The following is a 21883-nucleotide window of genomic DNA, read 5'->3' on the forward strand; positions in this document are numbered from 1 at the left end:
TTGACATATTTCAGAAATGACACTCCCATTTATTCAACTATAGTTTTATTTCTCTTAGTAAAGATTTATAGTTTTTTCATATAGACCTAAACCTTTCTTATTGAGTTCATTCTTAGTTTTGGTTGTTATTATATATGATATTTATATATTTATCCATTTACATATATATTTAAGATTAAATATGTGACTTTTGATTTTTAAAATCCATTTATATGCAGCTCTTCAAAAACAGAAAATTATTTCCTACCATATCTGAACATATTGAGAATTACATGAAATACTCTATCCAAGGATATTAAACCCAACATTTTAATATTTCTTAGACGTACACCTCTTTTCATTCCCCAAACACAGCCCTAATCTGAGCTGTATCAGTTAGCCGCCATTCCTCCACTTAATTTCCTTTCAGTTCAAGCTGGACACTAACAGAACCACCTTCCTCAAGAATTACTTTAATTAAAACCCCCTTTCTTTAATACCTAGAATAGCTCCTAATTAACAAATTAAAACACCTAATCTAAGACTTCATGGGCTTTTATCAAAGGGCATTTACCTAAACGAGCTGCTGTAATACTTTCACTCAAGTGGACCTCCGTGCCCCACCCTACTTGTGTCATCCCTCTTTCCAATTCAGTTTCACCCAGCTCTCACTCATCTTACCTTTTCTCTTTCTTTCATTTCTTAACATGTATTCATCTCTGCATTGCAGAAATGAATGAGATCTGAAAGTTTTGTTTATGCTGTATTTTTTTATTTTTGGAGTAACCTGAAGAACCTGAAGTAACCTGGTAACTGCTTCCTTATTACTTCACTATGATACAATATTCCAGATTTCTCCGTAGGACTTTGGGAGCCTGAAAACCTGAGACTCCTTCCAAGACACAGTGCATTCTATTTCTTCTAAGAGTGTCAGGGCTTTCCAATGTTTGTAGTGTGGTGGTAGATCCAACTGCTTCTCAAAGCAGATAGTAACCAGGCATTTAGATGATAGTTTCTACTCTTACCTCTATTGCTCGAATTACTTTAGAAAGTTCTTTAATAAGATGTCCAGGTCTAACATTGTCTGGAATTTCAAAGGCATGTTCAGATACAAGCTGTATTTGGATTAACAAAGATAAGACAACCAAAGTTACTTACATTTTAAGATGTAAAAACTAATTTACTAAATCAATTTTCAGGTTCTCTAGATTTTACAGACAAGGCCAAATACCCACAAATCAGGTCTCAGAGCTCATGTGGTTGGTTTCATATCTTCTAAGGAGATCCTTATTAAAATAACTCATAAAATCCTCTTACCTTGAGTTAAAAATGGACTTGTCTTACTGTAAATTTTGTTCTATATGGACTCTACACCTCAAAGCCTACAGTAATTCTAACTACTACTATAATTAGTAAAGAAACTAACTAAATTTAACTCATAATACGAAAGTATCTGTAAGGGGGAACATAGGCACTAAAATAATCCTAGTTTCTCATGGGAAATCTAATTCGCAAAGTTTTTTTTCTTTTCACATTGAAAGCGAAATAGGGAAAAGATCCCATCCACAGGAAAGAGGAATTAATTGGTGAGTTACCATATCTACTGAACTGCAAACTGCTGTCATTATTTATTATGTCTATTTCCAAATATTAATCTGTGTATCTAAGAAAGTTTTGACCTTTTAGGCACACTTAACATACTAATTGTTACTTCTGCTTTACATCCTCTCCTTGGTTTAGCATAGTTTGTTAAAACAAACTAATGACATCAAGATACAGTTGAGTACTTTACAAGTGTTAACTCATAAATCCTTTCAACAACACTATGACAGAGATACTATTAGGACTCTCACTTTACGGTTGAGGGCCTGAAGCACAGGTCAGCAGTTCATTAGCAGCATTGCTAAGGCCTGAATCCAAGCCTCTGACTCCAGAGTTCATGCTCTTAGCCACTATGCTAAGCTACCTCTCATCTTAGAGCAAGGTTTACAGTTAACTGCAAACATCATGCTTTTAAAAGTGCACTTCAAATGCAATGAATTAACAGTATGTATTATTATTGTTATTTTTTTTTGCGGTACGCAGGCCTCTCACTGTTGTGGCCTCTCCCGTTGCGGAGCACAGGCTCCGGACACGCAGGCTCAGCGGCCATGGCTCACGGGCCCAGCCGCTCGGCGGCACGTGGGATCTTCCCGGACCGGGGCACGAACCCGTGTCCCCTGCATCGGCAGGCGGACTCTCAACCACTGCGCCACCAGGGAAGCCCAACAGTATGTATTATTGATGAGTTTTACTGTGCATCAAAATCACCTACAAAGTCTGTTAAAAACAGAGGTTCACATCCTACCCCAGATCAATTAAATCAGAATCTCTCAGGAAAGAAGCAGGGAGCTTATTTTTAAAAAGCTCTAAAGGCAATTTTGATAAACAGACAAGTTTGAGAACAACTTGTCTACAGCCTTCAGAAGGAAAAGAATTACATGGTTTTTGCAACATACCTTTATTTTGTTCTTATTTTCTTATATACTATATACTTTTGTAATGTTTATGCCTTTACTTGTCATTTAGATGATGACATCTTTGACATTGGGAGACATGATTTTTATTTTCCTGAATGCTTCCACAGTGCCCTTACTCTTAATGGATATGCAGCAATGATAATAAAGTGAAAGGGAGCATAAAATTATTGGGAGGGTAACCTATTAATTACTGTCTCCCAATATCTTTTAAGAGGGGGATTTTTATTTCAGGTGGACATTCGAGAAATTAGCATGGGAATGTATTTTCATCAGCTCAACTATTTATCATTTTTTAAAACATTGTGTGTAAAGTTCCAGGAGGGAAATGAAGATGAGAAAGTCCCTGTTTTTGAAGAGCTTATAAACTTAGACAAGAGGACATGGACACATTACTTTATGGACATTACTTTTAAGTCCACTGGCACAAGAGATACGCTATGGATGCATAAGGAAAGGACATACTGCTTCCAAAAGGAGACCTGGGATGATCTCTTAGAGGTGGCGGGATTCAAATGCAAACTAGACCACATTTTAGGGGAAAATGGAAATCTCCTGCTTGAACCCTGACCTCTCTTTTCCTTCGTTCTTACATAAGACTAGCAGAGGGATAACAGCATAGGCTTTGCAAACACAGAGACTGAGCTTTAATTCTAGCTCCACCAGTTGTCTTGGGCAAGTTCTTAAACTCTGAACCTCAGCTTCCCCATATGTAAAATGGGGATACCAAGAGTACCCCAACCTCATATAGTTGTTTTGAAGAGTAAATGAGTTTATGGATATAACAACTAAGCACAGTGGTTAGCACACTATGTGAGCTCAAAGTTATATATTATTATTCTATATCTACATGTTCATTTCTTAGTCAAAATCCTAGATATACTCAAATTCACTTTCTTTTTGAGGTTAAAGAAATACCAAGGTACTTTCATTCTCATAAATATAAACATAAACCAGTACATTTGTATATACTATCCAATAAAATGCAGGTTGTACTTAAAGCATGATTTCCATTCCTTCTACTACTCCAAAATAACATAAGGACTCTTCCTGACCTTGCCATGTAAAAATTAACAATTATTTCACCAAAGACAACTACTTACTTCTTTTTTCATCCATAATTTTAAAGCAGTATGCAGCGCTTTCACTCCCTGTACTAGGTAAGTCTGAGGCTGGAAACCATCTTCTCTCAGTTCTGTGGCAATGAAGTTGAGGGGGAAAGGAGTTAGTGCTCTGTGACAAAGGGATTAACTTTAGGTTTTGAGTAACCACCAAATATCAAACAAGTTAATGGAGAAATAATAAACAATCAGTTGAAAAGGTGAGAAAGAAAAAGAAACAGTATTACATTAAATGTAGTTGTACTAAATGCTCCAGTTAAAAGAAAGCTCACAAACATAATGCTGAGTAAAAGACAGGTCACAAAAGAGTATCAGTAGGAATCTACTCACAAGAAGTCTAAAAATGGACAAAATTAAACTATTTTAGTTAGTGACACGGTGATAAAACTGAAGAAAAGGATTTCACAAAAGTCAGGGTGGTGGCTCTCTCTAGAAGGGGAGGAGGAGGGTGCAATGGGAAAAATAACTGGGCCTCCCTAAGGTAGCAGCAAGGCTGTTTTTGCTTACTTTGGGTAGAGCTGACCTGAGTGACAGCTGTGTGATTCTTTGAACTGTACGAGAGAGTATGTGTACACAGTGTGTGACCTACACAACTGACTATGGGCATGACATACTACATTATTGTAAAGGCAAATACACATACACACATACAAATGTCTCTTCTGGGTTTTAAAACCAAATTGATTATCTAAAACTCCTGCAAAATATATTAGATGTGGTCTAAAATTCAGGTAAGGTGAAACAAAAGCAAAAGATCTCACTTCTGCTCAGTGTTTAATTTACTTACATGAACCCAAAATTGATTCACTGTTTTATTATTACTAACACTAGACACAGTTTAAGAGTTTCATATAATCCACACTTATTTAACCCATCATATAAACCTTATTAACCACCTGAGCTGGAAGATAACAGGCCATAGTAGAAAGTTAAAGGGTCAGGAATAAAAAAACAACATAATGTGGGGTAACAAGACCACCATTCCTATTTCCAGGATGAATCCTAAGACACTGGCAATTGGTATAGTGGTCATCTGGCTCTAGCCTTAGTGGGACTGGACTGACTCACTAATATTGCCAGGTAGCCTGTACTGATATAGCTGACAAAATGAAAACATTTTAAAACCTCACCTACAAATATCCTTTTACAGTAATTGGTGTTTTTTTTGGTTTTTAATGTATAGGTTCATGTTTTCAGTCAGACCTCAATATTTCTGAACTCTCAATGGTCTAAAACAAAGGTTAAATCGTTATTTTAAGACTGAACAATTTGCTGCTTCTGGCTGCAAGAGGAACAGCAAGAGTTTGTCTTTTAGATAAATTTTTAATTTGTTCTACAAAGTCGATTGATGAGCCCCTCTTAGACATTAAGGAAAAAGCATCGCTCCAGGTGTGTATGTGTGCCAGTGTGTGTGTGTGTGTGTGTGTGTGTACATGTATGTGTTAGTGAGAAGAGAAAGATGGAAAAAGTGCTCTGAATTTTCTGAATATTGAATCGCCAATCTCTTATCTGGAGAGTTCAGTAATTGGGTTTTATTTCCAGAAAATAAGGACATTTGTAAGTGTCTTTATAAGTGTTCCTATTTTCCCAGGCTTCTACTTGAATAGGAGACTATGAACTTTACTGTCCAGTATTTTACTGAAAATCATATATCGCAACTCTATGGGTCTACTGTGACATTCCTGCAGCCAAGAAAAATACCCAAGAGCACTATTTCTCCCCATCCATGGGATCGCACCTCCATCCTGTACAGCTGCACCAGTCAAGACACCTACCTCTACACAGTGCTACAAGGTGTGAGATGGGGTTCTACTGCTCTTTCCTTCCAAAGAAAGTGAGTTTTCCCCAGCCCCCCTTTTAAGGAAAGAAACCATAAATGATTTTTATCATTTAATTCCGTGCATGCCATCCTGGGAAATAAGTTATTGGTTGTTTTTTTTCCTTTTACCTTTTCTTCTTGTGTAACATTTAAATGGGGAAAAAAACCAAATGTTTAGACTAGACTTTATTGCTTAATCTGTTTATATCTCTTCTTCTGGGAGTTAATTATAATAGTAGCACTGGGACTTCCCTGGTGGTGCAGTGGTTAAGAATCAGCCTGCCGGTGCAGGAGACACGGGTTCGAGCCCTGGTCCGGGAAGATCCCACATGCCGCGGAGCAACTAAGCCCGTGTGCCACAACTACTGAGCCTGTGCTCTAGAGCCCACGAGCCACAACTACTGAGCCTGCATGCCACAACTACTGAAGCCCCCGCGCCTAGAGCCCGTGCTCTGCAACAAGAGAAGCCACCGCAATGAGAAGCCCGCGCACCGCAACAAAGAGTAGCCCTCACTCACCGCAACTAGAGAAAGCCCGCGTGCAGCAACGAGACCCAACGCAGCCAATAAATAAATTAATTAAATAATTTTAAAAAAATAGTAGCACTACTGGCAAACTGACTAGGAAAGTTAGACAACACAAAAACCAGATGGACTGTATTTTCATGGGCATAAGTGCACGAAAAGCAAAAAAATAGATAAAAGTGGAAGTTACAGTGAGTCTCCAACTTGACTGCTCAAAGATTATTAAACCAGTAATAAAACATCAAAATCTGAAATTCCACATAAAAGAGGTACCTTTCAAGTTTAAAGGGATATATTTCCCCCCTCCCTTGAAAAGAACCATTTTTATTCAACTATAGATGCATAGCCTGACACTAGTTGGTTTGTGCTAACAGGTGCCTTATACTGGCCACATAATGGTCATAATGGTAATGGCACAGACACCACCTGATTCACTCAGGACATGAAAATTACTCCCTCAATTTTTTAAAAGCAAATGTTTGGGGACAAATACTAGGTAACAGTCCCTTGGCTTCAACTGCATTTTTGTTAGTGAGGCACTTTTACGTGCCTGATAATGTGTGCAGATGACTAAAGTCCCAGTGAAAGGAACATTTTTCAATATTACCCGTGTGGTTCTGATGCAGCTCTTCATATATCTGATTTTTATGCCTATGGACTAGAGATCTGCTAATTTGCTAAAAAGGTTCCAAACAGAGGAAAATCATGCACTTAAAAAACAAAATAGGGACAATAGCCACAGCACATTTTAAAAAGGACCTCTCTTTCTACGAGTGGCTTTTAGTGAATTTAGAAATATCATGCATCATATGAAACAACAAAACGTACAGATTATTTATTACCTTTTAGGGTCTCCAGCAAGTTTTTGGCTACAAACCAACATATGGCTTCAAAGAAAGGGAATTTGAAAAGATCTGGTGTTTTTAGCCTTTTTTCCATCTCATAACACCTAAATAAATAAGAGTTGAAGAAATTTAATATTAATATTAGCATTTCAAAGTTAAATGGAGACAACCAACTTCACTAAAATAAGCAGCCACGACGTATAGACCAATCGAGTAGTGCAGGTCGCTCAACACCACCACACGTGGGTAAGACTGAGTTGTGATCTTACTCAGGTCCGCCCTTAACAGATTTGACAGGATACTGAAGAATTTACACTGGTCTTCAAAAAGATCACCCCTTGGGATCTGTAGCCTAGTTTTAACAGAAGGAACTTTACAAGGGTTCCACTATAATAAATAGAACGATGTGTTTAGAAACCAGCTGCCTGTGTTGGACAGCACTGCAACACCCTCTCACGGCATTTTCTTTAGGCTCTACTAAGCATTCAAGCTCAGGACCACACTTGGCAAGGGTCAAGGTGAGAAGACGGAAACCACAGCTCGCCACAGGGTGAGTCTTCCGTGGGAGTCCTTGCAGCAGTCCACACAGCCAGGAGCCGTCTTTCCCCAGGGACAGCTCAGGTATAAAGAAACAAGGTTCGTACTTGGCAAGTGTGGGAGCTGTCCTGGCTTAAAGCTTCATATCCCCCATAAGAACCAGAATCTCTTGGAATGACTCCACAGATGCATGGCTTCCGGGGCTCCCCAGGGGCATGCCAAGTTATAACAGTCACACTCGCAACAGCCCAAAGACACGGCTTCCTACTAGGTATTTCTAGTTCTGCCAGGACTGATGCGGTTTATCAATCAGGAATCATTTTACCATAAGCAGTGTTGCCTTGTAACATTCTTCTCTCATTAGGCTACCAGGGGAAGGTCAAATTCTCATGCAGAAGGGGAAATAGCTGTTAATCCTTTACCACAGAACAATTAAAGCAGGTGTTTTGACAACAATCCTAACTTAGGGTTGCTCCGCCCCAGCACCGTATGTCACACCGGAGTCTGACTGGTTTTAGTTCAATTCCTTCACTGTAAAAATAGCCAAAGGAGAGCCTATCCATTTCTACAGAATTTTGAAATTTGGGGAGATGTCTAGTCTCAAATTGAATAAATTATTTTTTGTTTTAGATTAGAAAAGCATCAAGGTGTTCTCCTGTCAAAATTTTAAGACAATACTTTTGTTAAAAGTTCCTAATAATTTCTCAGGGCCTATCTCCATGAGATCTCAATTAAGTATGTTGAATTTTTTTTTTTTGACTTTTAGAACTAAGTCCTATTTAAGAAAGGACAAAAGATCCTTTAAATACTGATGACACAAACCTGAGCTGCATGCCAATGTTAAGGTTGTGCAGAAAGTTCCCCCCAAAAGCCATACAGTCCTGAGAAGTGAGCACAGCATGAATCCACCCTGAAATGGTTAAAAGTATATAAATCAGTGATTTTTCAATATTCAAACCACACAAATGTGATATATACCTGTTTTAAGAAACACAAAATATCAAAATCAGTTTACCTCATACTTCAGTGCTAGAGAAGCTAATGTCTATTACCATCTAGAGGTTCAGTGATTCAAATATGTATTAAATGCCTATTATAGGCCAGCCTCTGTGCTGTGTTTAAGATAAATGGATTGACCGAATTAGACAAAATTACGGTGCAGGATAGGTGAAGGTTTTTGTGGTTGTTGCTGTTTCAGTTTTTTAGCTTCAAAACACAATCTCCTTTATAGTAAAGATTTTACTCTGAGACAAGTCAAATCTGGTTAGAGTGAGGCAAGCACGTTTTCATTAAATGAACAGTGGGACTGGCTGGGCACTTTGCCTCCCTAGTGTCATCCTGAAACAAGTGTCCTTAGGGACCAAGCAGAGGAGGATCAATGGAACTCAACCTGGGACCTTCCTCTAAGAAAGAAAAAGTAGATCACCCACGTGGCATTAGGCAGGGCTATGGTCCTATAAATATAGATGTTGGAGATCAAAATGATATTTTCCCACAAAGTCAAAATGATTTCCCATGTTTTCAAAGTGAGGCTCATTTCTGAGATGATGCTAAACTTTTGAAAGAAAGGTCCGTAGACCGAACATAAAGACTTCATATAAACATAAATAAACATACACACATACGTTTGCATGTAAAAATTGACTGTTAAAATAGACAGATCCCACTTTCCTTATACTTTTCATATTCTGATCCCTCATTGTGCTGTAACACAATATCAAAAAACTCCCCCCAAGACTGGCTTTCAAGTGGTGACCATGTGTGTGCTCAAAGGCACAAAGCCTTGAGCTTGACCCCGAAATCACAAATTTGAAGTCTCTGTTGGCTTCAAATTCTGTAGATCAGTGGTCCTCAATGGAGGCAGTACCGCCTGCAGAGTGTGATCTGGACAGTCTGGTGGGCTTTTTTTGTCACAGTGATCAGGAGGCACTACTGTCATTTCGTGAGCGGGAGCCAGGGATGCAACATGCAGGACAGCTCCACACAGTAAGAGATTGTCCTCCATTAGTCAGGACTTTCAAATTTCTGCTGGGCATTCAGATAGCTACAAAATCTGTTATTAACTGTCTGAGCCCAGAAACTATAACTCCATTCATATGAAACAAGGATCTTTTGCATGGTTTTGGCACAATTTTCCAGGAATACAACTAGGTAGCCCGTAAACTGAAGGAAGTGTATCAGTTGCCAACTACCTTGGGGAAAAAGAAAAAAAAAAATCACACTATCTACGGCAGCAGTTTTTCAAATGTGGTCCCCAGACCAGCAGCACCAGCCTCAGCCGGGAACTTGTTAGAAATGCAAATTCTCAGGCCCACCCCAGAGCTACTGAATCAGAACCGCTAGGGTTAAGGCCCAGCACTCTGCGTTTTAATAAGCCCTCCAGGTGATTCTGATGGTCAATGAAGTTTGAGAACCATTAATCCACACCAAAGCTACAGACTTTGAACTACCAGTTACACACCTGTACTGGTTAGCTGGCCTGTGCATCATCCTGACTTCTAATGCTGCTGTGCCTGAGCAGGGACATTGTAAAATGGTGTATTATTATAAATTACTTTTAATTTCTTCTTTATATTCTAATTAGGTCATTACATCAATGGGGGGGGGAATTACTGGTGCAGGAGGTTATATGAATGATAAATGTGAATTCAAGATTTTTGAAGTGGGCATAACAAAATATCTGTTATAAAAGGGAGCTTTGGGGGGCTTTAAGGGAGGAGCTTAGCCCATTCACAGTGAAAATATTGATACGTATCTAGATTTATAAATTCTGGTAGTTCTAGGCATTTATTCATTCATTTGCTCAACACATACTTCTTATTATATACTCCAGAGGCAAGGTAAGAAAGCAGGGCCTGTAACAGATCCTTACAAACTGGGTAGCCATTAAGGTCACCCAAATCAGAAGAACACAATTCTCAAAACCACTGACCTGGAGAGTCCATACCCTGCATTTAGTCACGTCTCAAAATGACAGACCTGATACCTATACTTGAGGCTATAGCTAAGGCTGGTACTCAGTCCCTTCCTAGGGTCCCTCAAAACAGACTCATTGCCTCCTAACTGCCCCAGGACAGCTGCCCAGATTCTTACAGCAGGCTTGGGCCTTTGACATCAATGTAGAGCTGACCAGTTAAAATTAAAGGGAATTTCATCAAAATTTTATGCAAAGGACATTATCAAGAAAATGAAAAGACAACCCACAGAATGGGAGAAAATATTGCACATCATATATCTGATAAGGGTCTAGTGTACAGAATATGTAAAGAATGCTTACAACTCAACAATAAAAAGACAACCCAACATAAAAATGGGCAAAGGATTTAAACAGACATTTCTCCAAAGAAGATATACAAATGGCCAATAAGAGAAATGCTCAGCGTCATTACTCATTAAGGAAATGCAAATTAAAACCACAATGAAATACAAGTACTTCACACCCACCAGAATGACAACAATAAAAAAAGATAATTACAGTGTTGGTGTGGATACAGAGGAACTGGAACACCTGTACACCTGCTGGTGGGCACGTGAAATGGTGCAGCCACTAGGAAAACAGCTTGGCAGTTCCTCAAAAAGTTAAACACCATGAAACCATATGACCCAGCAATTCCACTACTAGGTATATATAACCAAGGGAAATGAAAACAAACCTCCACACAAAAACTTTCACACAAATGTTCAAAGCAGCACTATTCGTAAGAGCCAAAAAGTGGAAACCACCCAAATGTCCATCAACTGACGAAGGGATACATGAAATGTGGTACATCCATGCAATGGAATATTATTTGGCCATAAAAGGCAATGAAACACTGACAAGTGCTACAACATGGATGAGCCTAGTAAACGTGACGCTAACTACAAGAAGCTAGATACAAAAGGCCACGTATTATATAAGAAATGCCCAAAACAGGCAAATCCACAGAGACCGAAAGCACATTAGTGGTTGCTAGGGGCTCAGAGGAGGGGAAATGTGGAGTGACTGCTAATTGGCATGGGGTTTCTTTGTGAAGTGATGAAATGTTCTGGAATTAGATAGGGGTAGGGTTGCACAGCCCTGTTAATCTACTAAAAACCACTGAATTGTACACTTTAAAAGGGTGAGGATTATGGTATATGAATTTTTCTAAATAAAAATAAAAGTGAAGGCAAATGACATAAAACACAATGCCAAAACAAGGCCTGACTACAAGAGAAGCCCTCTAAGGCACAAAGAAGTGGAAAGTCCAAGATCAGAGTCATCTCTCGGGCTATGCAGAACTACTTCCCAAACACGTTAACGTCAGAGATTTCAGTCAAGAGCTGACTCCCCGTGACGAGTATCCACTATGGGGAGCGGGATGGGGTTAAAACCTTACCTGTAGGAACAAATAAGGTATGTCCCTGCTTTACCACACATTTGTAGCATTTATCCACCTTATCTCCAAAGAACACTTCACTCTGGGTCACAGATGAACTCCAAGATTCATAGAGTGCCAAATTGTCATCTGTTGGCTTTATCAAATAAAAAACCTTCTCGCCCTAGGAGGAAGTAATCACACTATTTTTGAAAAAGGAAATGCCATTCTTAGGATGGCCTATATTGATGTAATTTCCCAATACAATGTTCTAAATTAAATTAGATAATTATCAGATTTTTTAAGGCTCAAAAAGACATATTTCACATAACCTGATCAATAGCTATTGCCCTTAATAAGCATCTTCAAAGGAGCTAAGGCTCCCCCTCTCAAATACGACAAGGGGTCAATAAAGTGGTGATGGAGACATAGTTACGAGAGAGGAGGGTAAAGAATCACAAACATCCTACTGATCTCATTTTCAAAGTATAGAAGTAAATACATGTTAATAGGCCCCAGGTTACAGAGAGTCATCTCTGCAAACTTTGCCCTTTCTCCTAAGACATATAATAATACAATTATTTTTAAAGATCTGTGAATAAACTTTCTTTAATGAACTAACCCTTTGCTTTCTCATGGAGGAAAGGAAGAGGAGCTCAAGGGCACAGCATCAAACATAGTCCAGAGCATTGCTGATGCACAGGCATGTGATATTGACCAAGATCTGGTTCTAGATCAGCACTGTCCAAAAGAACCTTCTGTGATGATGGAAATGTTTTATATCTGTGCTATCCAATATAGTAGTTATAAGCCCTATGTGGCTACTGAGCACTTGAAATGTGGTTAGTGCAAATGAGGAACTGAATTTTAAATTATATTTAATTATTTAAATGTAGCCACATGTGCTGAGTGGCTACTGTACGGAATAGCACAGTTCTAGATAAAGCAAGGTGAATATAAGCTCCTGAGGAGAATTCGTATTTTTATGGGCATTCCTGACTTATCCAACTAGCTGTCTTTAGCCTCACCTTAAGGTCAGAAGCAATTATTACTATAATTTTGCTCCTTCTCAGGTATTAGGTTCAGGGATTAACTGGTAATTGACTAGGGGGAAGAAGAAACAAAAAGAGACAAAAGGCTAAAAGAGATCAATTTATAAGATGGGGGCAAAAAAAGGGAATCTATATAAATTAAGAATTCATGGCTCCTCCATTACTTTGGATTAGAAAAAGAAAATCATAATGCTTCTTTAAGTATTTAAAATGATAGCTCCCACAGAAAAAGTACAAAAAACTTCCCTCTTTACAAATGTCATTTATAGCAAATGAATATACCCGTGGAAAAATAAGACTGTATGTTTTTGTGATTAAGTGAACAAAGAAATACCCCAAGCTTACCCAGAGGACATGGTACCAAACTGAAGTCCCACCAAAGTCAATGTGGAAATCTGTGTAGCTGTCTTGAACTCCCATTAAGCAGTATTTCTGAACAAATGGCTTGGGAAAGACTGAATCATCAGGCCAATAATTTTCCACCCAGGAAAGTTTTCTGGCTATATCAGGAACCTCCACCAATTCAGACATCCTTTAAAAAAAACACACACACATACACACCCACATCATGCAAATTAAAACTTCTTAAAATTTCATCTCCCATCTCAACCCAAACCAAGAAATTAACTGGAACTCACAGCTAACAGCAGTACTTAAAGTTTGAGGGTATCAAAGCAAAATTTACAACATAGCTATATCACTGGACCACTTTAGAAGTCACAATTATGTTTTTTACTAAAAGAAATTCACCATTTAACTACATTTTAGCTAACACTCAGAAGGCTAAGCCAAAACGTCCAGAACTACTCACTTTGTATCTGAAAATTCAAGGCTGATCACATTTAACACTTTTGGTCTGTTAGGATTCATGAAGTATTTAACATAATTGTGAAGTGTCATTTTGCTGTCTGCCTGCCTTGCCACATCAATGACATCTATCACTTTGTCACCACCTGCAGAGAAAAATTATAGTCTTATTATTGGGCTTAAGAATTTCATCAATAGACGCCGTAAACAAAAATATTTTAAAGAGTATATTTACTTGTATGATAATTAAGCCATCTATAAAAACTATATAGCCTAGACAAAGATTTTTCCTATATCCTTACTTTTTAAGTCCAACTGGAACTTTTGAACAAAGGGATGATTTTTGAAAGAAAGAATAAAGCAATTAAGACAGAGCTGCATAATTAACACTGAGTGTAAAATGTTATATGTTTACAAAGCTTTCTACACACCAATGATTTCTTGTGCAGCTCACGACAAAAACGCATATTACATTGGTAGGTAACAACTGTGTCGCATTCCTCATGCATAAAGTAAGGGGACTGACCTTTCCCTTTCACTAACACCTAAGATTCTGAGTCCATCATTTTGAGAAACCAATCGGTCACTGGGGAATTAGTGAACAAATTAACCAGGGCAAACAATTTCTGCTTGCCTGGTAGTGTCTTCGCTTCTAATATTCTGCTTCAAGAAAAAAATGAGTGGTCAGGAAGCAAAGACCAGTTCATATTAGGGCCTGTGAAATGAGTTCTGAATTGGGAGTAATTTACAATTTTCCTAGAAAATCATGAAGTATTGCTTGCTCAACACTGCATCACCCTAAAAAGCATAATTAGTTTTACGATGTCCTGTAGGATAAGGTGAAATTCAAAATATGGCAATACTTAATCTGAAATAGGAAACAAGTGACATTTTCTTACTTTAATGTAACTTTATAAAAGTTAAGAAAGTATTGCTAAATAGACCATTTTATACTTACGAGGCAAAACAATTCTGTTAACTGAAGCATTCTGCAGTAAGTTAGCTATCAAGTAGCATGAACGTTTTTCCTACACTTATATTACACTAGCCGTTTACTTTACAGTGCTATCTATGTAAACAGGTTTAGGTGAAACCTCAGCCTCATCCTCTAATTTATCAAATAATTCAAAACTAGCTGAATGTGAAGTCAGACAATTTAATTGGACTTCCTCAGTGAAAAACTATCAATGTCAACCAGTGGATCAATAAAGGGACAAGTTCGGGCTTCCCTGGTGGCGCAGTGGTTGAGAATCCGCCTGCCGATGCAGGGGACATGGGCTCGTGCCCCGGTCTGGGAAGATCCCACATGCCGCGGAGCGGCTAGGCCCGTGAGCCATGGCTGCTGAGCCTGCGCGTCTGGAGCCTGTGCTCCGCAACGGGAGAGGCCACAACAGTGAGAGGCCTGCGTACCGCAAAATAAATAAATAAATAAATAAAGGGACAAGTTCTCAGATACTTCCAGCTCAGGAGATAACATACAACATACTCTAAAGAATAGACGGTTTGAGTCAAGATAGATTTGAGATCTAATCCTCAAATAATCTCTACTTATTTTGTTGACAAGGAATGAGACCTGCATAGAGTCAGCTTTATCTCTAAATACCCTGATGCGAATGAAAAAAGTGACTGAAAATGTCAACAATATTGCAGCAGATGAAGGGTCTTCCACCTTGTTTCTTATACCTTTCCGGGCCTCAATATAAAAAATTAGGGCCAGACATCGTTAAATGGCAGTATCACCAAGTCATTAATATAAAAACAGGTTTGAAAATGAGCTCCTCTTTTTCACAGCCTTTCTCTAGGCAGCAGGAGGTCACTAAAGCAGGATCCGGAAATCTTGTACCTGAATGCTGCTACACAGGCCTAGAACCAACCCGATTTCCCAAAGCCCTCTTCCTCAGTCTGTAGCTACCCCTCCATAGTAACTGTTCCTAAGCAAGTATCAGGAAATTTGATGACAACAACAACAAAAGCAGTAGGATGAGGCTGAGTAAATAAAAATATGCAAAATGTTTTTCTCTGTTTTTCTGAATGTAGGTCTGCTGAGAAAAAAATAGTTTTCAACATAGGTAATACTGAATTTCACTTTTCCTGACCCAGAAACGGAACTAAATTAACATCTCTTCATTCAACTTTTAGTATTTTTAGGATAATACCAATTTTACTTTTACCATGCTTTCCCAAGTAATTAAAGGAATCAAGTTCGTACCTACATAACGTTCCACATCCATAACAGAAAAAGTAGGTGGAGGGAGCCTGAGTCCTAGATCATCTAATTTGGGGACCATAATAGGGACTTCAAATCCATGTTTCTCCAGGTATCTTTGTGTCAGCTGGCTGCCATGCATCTTTACAACGATTTCATCGGCACTAAGGAAAGCATAAGAGTAACATGTCATCTTTGTTGATAAGTTCCGTTAAAAAAGGTAATCCGGTAATGGGTTAATTCATATACTATATTATTATCTACATCAGTGGTTCTCAACCTATCATACCTAATTCTCCTTTTTATAACAAATGTTTTATAAAGCCCCTTTTAGTACTCTAAAGTCATAGATAATTACTTCAATCTACATATAATTGGAAAAATATATGTGTATTATATAAAATGCCTTAACTATAACAAGAGAAAAAACAAATTAGTTTCCAGCAAAATACGTATTTCAATATGTAAATGTTCAGGTAAACAACGCTAGAAAATATAACAGAATAATAGGATGCTTACAATGGATTGTAATGAGTGGTTGGATTTAAAAGTAACAAGATCAGAAGCCACTCAACACAAGCTGCATAGAAAACCAGAAGAGCAAAAGGGAGGGGGTACAATAGAATAAAAGCTGGTTAGGATAAGTAAAAACAGACCAGATTTTATCTGGCTATAAAAGTCTACACAAATATTTGTTAGGCATTGCAAAGTCTCACCGGACACAGAACAATTCACGTTGTCCTGCACACTGGGGGATGACTAGCATCTGTGGTCCCTACTCTTTGAGACAATGTCCAAATGCCCCAACTGAGAACTCCTGGTTTCAAAGATCTGCTATCACCAGTATTTAATAACTTTTAACACGCAGTCACCTTAAGCCACTAAAAAGGGTTGCTGAACCTCCAGCTGCCCTCTTTAATGATTAACACGTTCTAGGCATTACACTTAAGTGTGGTTTGTCCCTTTTCACTATCCCCTATCTAACCACAAATCAAAGATCTCTTTAAATGGGGATATTCTAGATTTTATCTTCCAATTGCTCACAGAATGCAGCTGCTATACATTCAAAGTTAAGTGCAACACTTGCATCATAGGTTAAACACAACAGTTGCCATTTATACAGTCAGATCTTAACAGTCTTGATGTCATCTGTAGCCTAGGTGTCAAGGAGAAGACAGGAGAAACTGGGTCTCTGAATTACTGAGCTCAGATCGTCCCACCTTCTCAATAACAGAAGGTCAGTTTAAGGCCTAAAAAAATCAAGACAGACTTTTCTTGGATAGTGTTGTAAGTGGAGGGCTCAGAGTTCCTTCACCGGACTCACTGAGTTCTGTACTGCCTTTTACTTTCCCCATAAGCATCCACAAGTGTTCCTTCTTCCCCAACCTCTGAGAATTTAACAATTCCTTAAACTCCAACCTAAGGGAGAATCTTAAATCACTTGTACTCCTCCATCTTAAATGTCGGGTGCTTTACCACCCCCCATTGATCAAAAATATGTAGATACAAGTGCTTAAAAATACAGGCACATCATTACTTACAAGAGGAAAAAACTGGACACAAACTAAACATACACCATAGCGGGACAGTTAAGTAAATTACAGGATATATATACATACACACAACACACACACACACACAATTGCATACTACACAGCAGTTAAGGAGTGAGGTAAATTTGTGTATACATACAGAAAGATATCTATTAAACCTAACAGTAAAAAAAGCAAGTTGCACAACATATGCATAACGTAACCCCATTTTCTTTGTTAAAATTAGATGTATATATACATCCATACACCTATACACATAATTGTTTTAAAAGTTATCATTTATGTAAAAAAGGGTCTCAAAAGACTTTGTCTTAAAGGGGGGGGTCGGGGTAGACGGTTGGAGTTCACTTCACTTTATTTCATACACTTCTATATTAATCACATTAAGTATGTATAATTTAGTTAATTATTGTCACCCTGCCATGGTTTTAAATGATGTGGAGGTTTATGGAGTTACATTAAATAAAACCAAAGACCTTTAACTAGTGGTGAGTACAGTGTGGATACTTGTGACTGCCTCTGGAACCTGCTCACATCTGTGTTTAATACTTTGGCCGAGAAGCCACGGGAATCACTGGGCCAGGACTTTTAGCACTACACTTTTGGGTTACAAACCTATTTCTAAAAATGAAAGCTGGGCTTCCCTGGTGGCGCAGTTGTTGAGAGTCCGCCTGCCAGTGCAGGGGACACAGGTTCGTGCCCCGGTCCGGGAGGATCCCACATGTCGCGGAGCGGCTGGGCCCGTGAGCCATGGCCGCTGAGCCTGCGCGTCCAGAGCCTGTGCTCCGCAACGGGAGAGGCCACAACAGTGAGAGGCCCGCGTACCGCAAAAAAAAAAAACCCGAAAGCTAAGGCTCCTCTCCCTGAAAAATTCACATTCACATGTCAACATGTCAACTGTTTATACAATTTTAGGAAACTCACAAGCCTCTCTGAAACCAGCCCATAGAGCCTGGCTGAAAACTCTGGCCCTGGGCTCCAAATCAATCAATGAAAATAAACAGACATTTCTCCAATGACTTTGAAACTGATAAAGGAGAATATTTGAGAATAAGGCCTTTAATATCACAAAAATCACGTGGAAATCACTGTGTTTCATATATTTTATTTTTCTCTCAGTATGTGAGGGAGCCAACAGTAGCTGCTTATCATTTATGTTTCTGTTTAAGGGAGGGGAACGGCCAGATATATCCTAAAGACTATGACAAAATAGCAAGGGTTTTATAGTTACAAGATCTGAAATAATTCCGTAATAGGCTGCAGGTGATATTGTGATTGAAATTTAAATTGTGCTTCCCCTTTTTAACAAGCCTGGATATGATCTCGTGTAAAAAGCCTATTAAGCATTATCACTTTAAATAGATGTCAGGCAGCGAGTAGGAAATGATCTAAATTAGCATGGTTAAATGCTGTATAATGCGTTTGACATTTGTTCTTTGAGCCACAGATAACTCAAATACTTTCCATTATCTTTTAAAAAAAATAAAAAAGCCTAGTCCTGTTGCCACCAGAGGCTAAGCAATGGTTGTGGGGACTTCTGGCAGACATAGGGTGGAGGCAGATAGGAAAATAACATAAGAAAAAAGCAGAGTATGAAAATAGGTGTAAGTGAGGTGAAGGAGAAAGAAAAGTAGCAGCTGTACAACATAAGAAACGAAGCATGGGAATAAGTGCCTTAGATCAGTGTCTTTCACACTTTTTGGACTGAGGCCTACAGTTAAATACATTTTTACCCAGTAATCCAGTACACAGGCACATAACAAAGCTTCCATGAAACTATGCTTATTTACTCCTATTACTTGCAATGTACCAACATTTTCTATTCTGTTTTATTTTCAAAAAGTAAAAAGCTGATTAAGAATAATAATGGCTTGCAACCTAAAGTTTGAAAACGCTGCTTTAGATAATGTCACCTTATTGGGTAACATTCTCAAATGTTCTTTGGTCATAACAGCTTTCCTACCTTGGGAAGACTCGAGAACGTAATTCCTTCACAAAAGTTCTAGTTCCAGCCTGCACTGGTTTGGAACCATCATCAATTTCTGTGTAGTCGTGCCTGTGCCAGTTCCTCCTCTTTTTCACTGGAATTTTAGAAGATTAAAAAAAGAAAGCATTTTTGTAACTGGTGGTACTATGTACTTTCTATAATCAATTATAGTCTATATAATCAGAAACAACAATTGTCAAGTACAATAATACTCACATTTTTTAATGCATTTCTAAGGCTGAAGAAGTAAAATTTAATGCTGCAATTATAGGCAATTAACTGTGGGTTTTAAAAAATCTTTTTATTTCAAAAATGATTTTAAAATTAAATCAACAAATTCAAATTAGCAGATTGAGCCTTTTATAATATCCACATTTACACATATAAAATCTCACAATTATTTAAAATCATGATTTTCACTAGAACATTAGGTCATAATACGATTTTTATGGATCATCCAAATCATCCCCTCAGGACAGGGCCTTTGATCCCACGTCGGAAATCTATTTTAACAGCACAGTTCCCTTCTCTTTTATGTCAAGATTTATTCCCAAAATAAGCATGGTTACACTGACACAAAGAATAGCAGGTGACTGCATCATAACGAAAGGAGGACAAGTAAGATGACAGAAGAAATAACTTATGGTCAGTTCTAACACTCAGATCCCGCGATTCTACAGCTCTGGGAGGCTACAATCTTTTTTCTTTTTTTAATTTATTTTTTATTTATTTATTTTTGGCTGCATTGGGTCTTCGTTGCTGTGTGTGGGCTTTCTCTAGCTGCAGCAAGCGGCGGCCACTCTTCGTTGCGGTGTGCAGGCTTCTCACTGCGGTGGTTTCTCCTGTTGCAGAGCACGGGCTCTAGGCGCGCAGGCTTCAGTAGTTGTGGCTTGCGGGCTCTAGAGCGCAGGTTCAGTAGTTGTGGCGCACGGGCCTAGTTGCTCTGCGGCATGTGGGATCCTCTGGGACCAGGGCTCGAACCCGTGTCCCCTGCACTAGCAGGTGGATTCTTAACCACTGCGCCACCAGGGAAGCCCCGGAGGCTACAATCTTGAATAAGCACAGCAACCAAAATCAGGACACTTGGCTTTGACTCCTAGATTAGTCATAACTTGCTCTGCAACCTCGGGCAAATCTCTTTAACATGTCTGGGTCCAGTTTCCTCAATGTGGAAATGAAGGGAATGAGTACAGTTTTTCAGACTGTGTTGAGGAACCCTTAATAAAAGGGAAGGTGGAGAAGAGGCTGAGGTAGGAGCTCTGGACCTCATTCCTCTCTCCCCCAGAGGGGCACCACCTACATGTCTTTTGTGTGGTATCAATGTAAGATTTCAGTTTTACTTTTTTTTTTTCTTTTAAGTTTGAAAATCACTTTTAAGCCTAAAACCTCCATGATTCTGGGAAATGTACTGACGTCTATAACTTACTTGGAATGAATCAAAAAATAAGGTGGATAGACAGTGGGACAGTTACACAGACAGATATGAGATAGAGCAAGTAATGTAAAATGTTAATAGTGGAATCTAGATGGTGGGTTTAGAGGTACTCACTGTAAAATTCTTTCAACTTTTCCTGTATGTTTGAACATTTTCGTAATAAAACCTTGGGGGAAGGACACAACTCTATGAGTCTAAGTTATTTCAAATCCTTCACCTTACAAAGATCATAATAATAAAATAATGCTGGATCCTCATATGGATAAGAAGTCACACTAAATAATCAATAGGGGTGGAAATCAGGCTTATTCACATCTAAGAGTCTAAAACAAGATTCTCAAGTAATTTATGGCAGTCAGACCCCCAAGATGGAAGAGAGTAAATCCCGTTTTTTAAAAACGTCACGGAAAAACTGACAATCATTAAGCAACCTTCCTAGAAAATACCATTAAGGTGTCCTTTGTGTGTTACTATTTTTTTTTTCTCACTTAAAATCAATTCTAAAATTCAAGGGTATTTCATTCCAGGCATTTTTTTCCCTACAAATATATAGATACATAACCCCATTTTATTTTCAACTGGGATCATAATGTTTATCCTGCTTACCTTTCTTATCATGGGCATTTTCTCCTTATTAAATATTCAAAAACAATTTAAAGGCAGCCTAGAATTTTAAGATGTAAATGTAGATGCATCTTTAAATAAAGATGAAATTAATATTAATATTTATATACATAAATCTGTTTCTTGCTATATATTGCAAGCCTGCCTCCAGAAAAGTGGTAAGTAACTCACATTCTTACCAATATGTATGAGCAGCCTATTTGAAAAGCCCCAGGTCAACAGTGGGAGGGAGCGAGGGAAAAAGAGAAAAAGAGGGAGAAAGAACAGACTGCCCATTTGAAAATAAACGATGATGTTACACTGTTTTAATTTTCATTCTGGTGGAACAGATTAGAATTCAAACAGATTTGGGATTGGACAGCTATGGGTTCAAACTCCAGCTCTGCCAAATAGCTACATGAAAGACCTAGTAAGATAATTTTTCTCACATCAAGGTGTTACAAATAGCAAAAGAGAAAACATAGGTCTGTCTAGTCTTTCTTAGCATAGTGCCTGGGGCAACCAATAAGCTGCCAATTACTTTTCTTTTCTTTTATTTATT

The 21883-nt window shown here is 38.4% G+C and overlaps 1 protein-coding gene across 1 annotated transcript in view; it reads right to left on the reverse strand.

The window, feature by feature from the left end:
• The window catches only part of KDM7A (lysine demethylase 7A), a gene marked incomplete at its 5' end in the record, with an annotated part of 74433 nt that overhangs the window by 14421 nt on the left and 38129 nt on the right, over window positions 1-21883 (reverse strand). Inside the window, 9 exons of the mRNA XM_079711181.1 lie at window positions 1005-1094; window positions 3599-3690; window positions 6802-6908; window positions 8164-8251; window positions 11700-11862; window positions 13076-13262; window positions 13542-13683; window positions 15747-15907; window positions 19260-19377. Coding sequence (XP_079567307.1) covers window positions 1005-1094; window positions 3599-3690; window positions 6802-6908; window positions 8164-8251; window positions 11700-11862; window positions 13076-13262; window positions 13542-13683; window positions 15747-15907; window positions 19260-19377 — 1148 coding nt within the window. The remainder of the gene's footprint in view (window positions 1-1004; window positions 1095-3598; window positions 3691-6801; window positions 6909-8163; window positions 8252-11699; window positions 11863-13075; window positions 13263-13541; window positions 13684-15746; window positions 15908-19259; window positions 19378-21883) is intronic.

This window comes from Hyperoodon ampullatus (genome assembly GCF_949752795.1).
Source record: "Hyperoodon ampullatus genome assembly, chromosome: 9".
NCBI lineage: Eukaryota > Metazoa > Chordata > Mammalia > Artiodactyla > Ziphiidae > Hyperoodon > Hyperoodon ampullatus.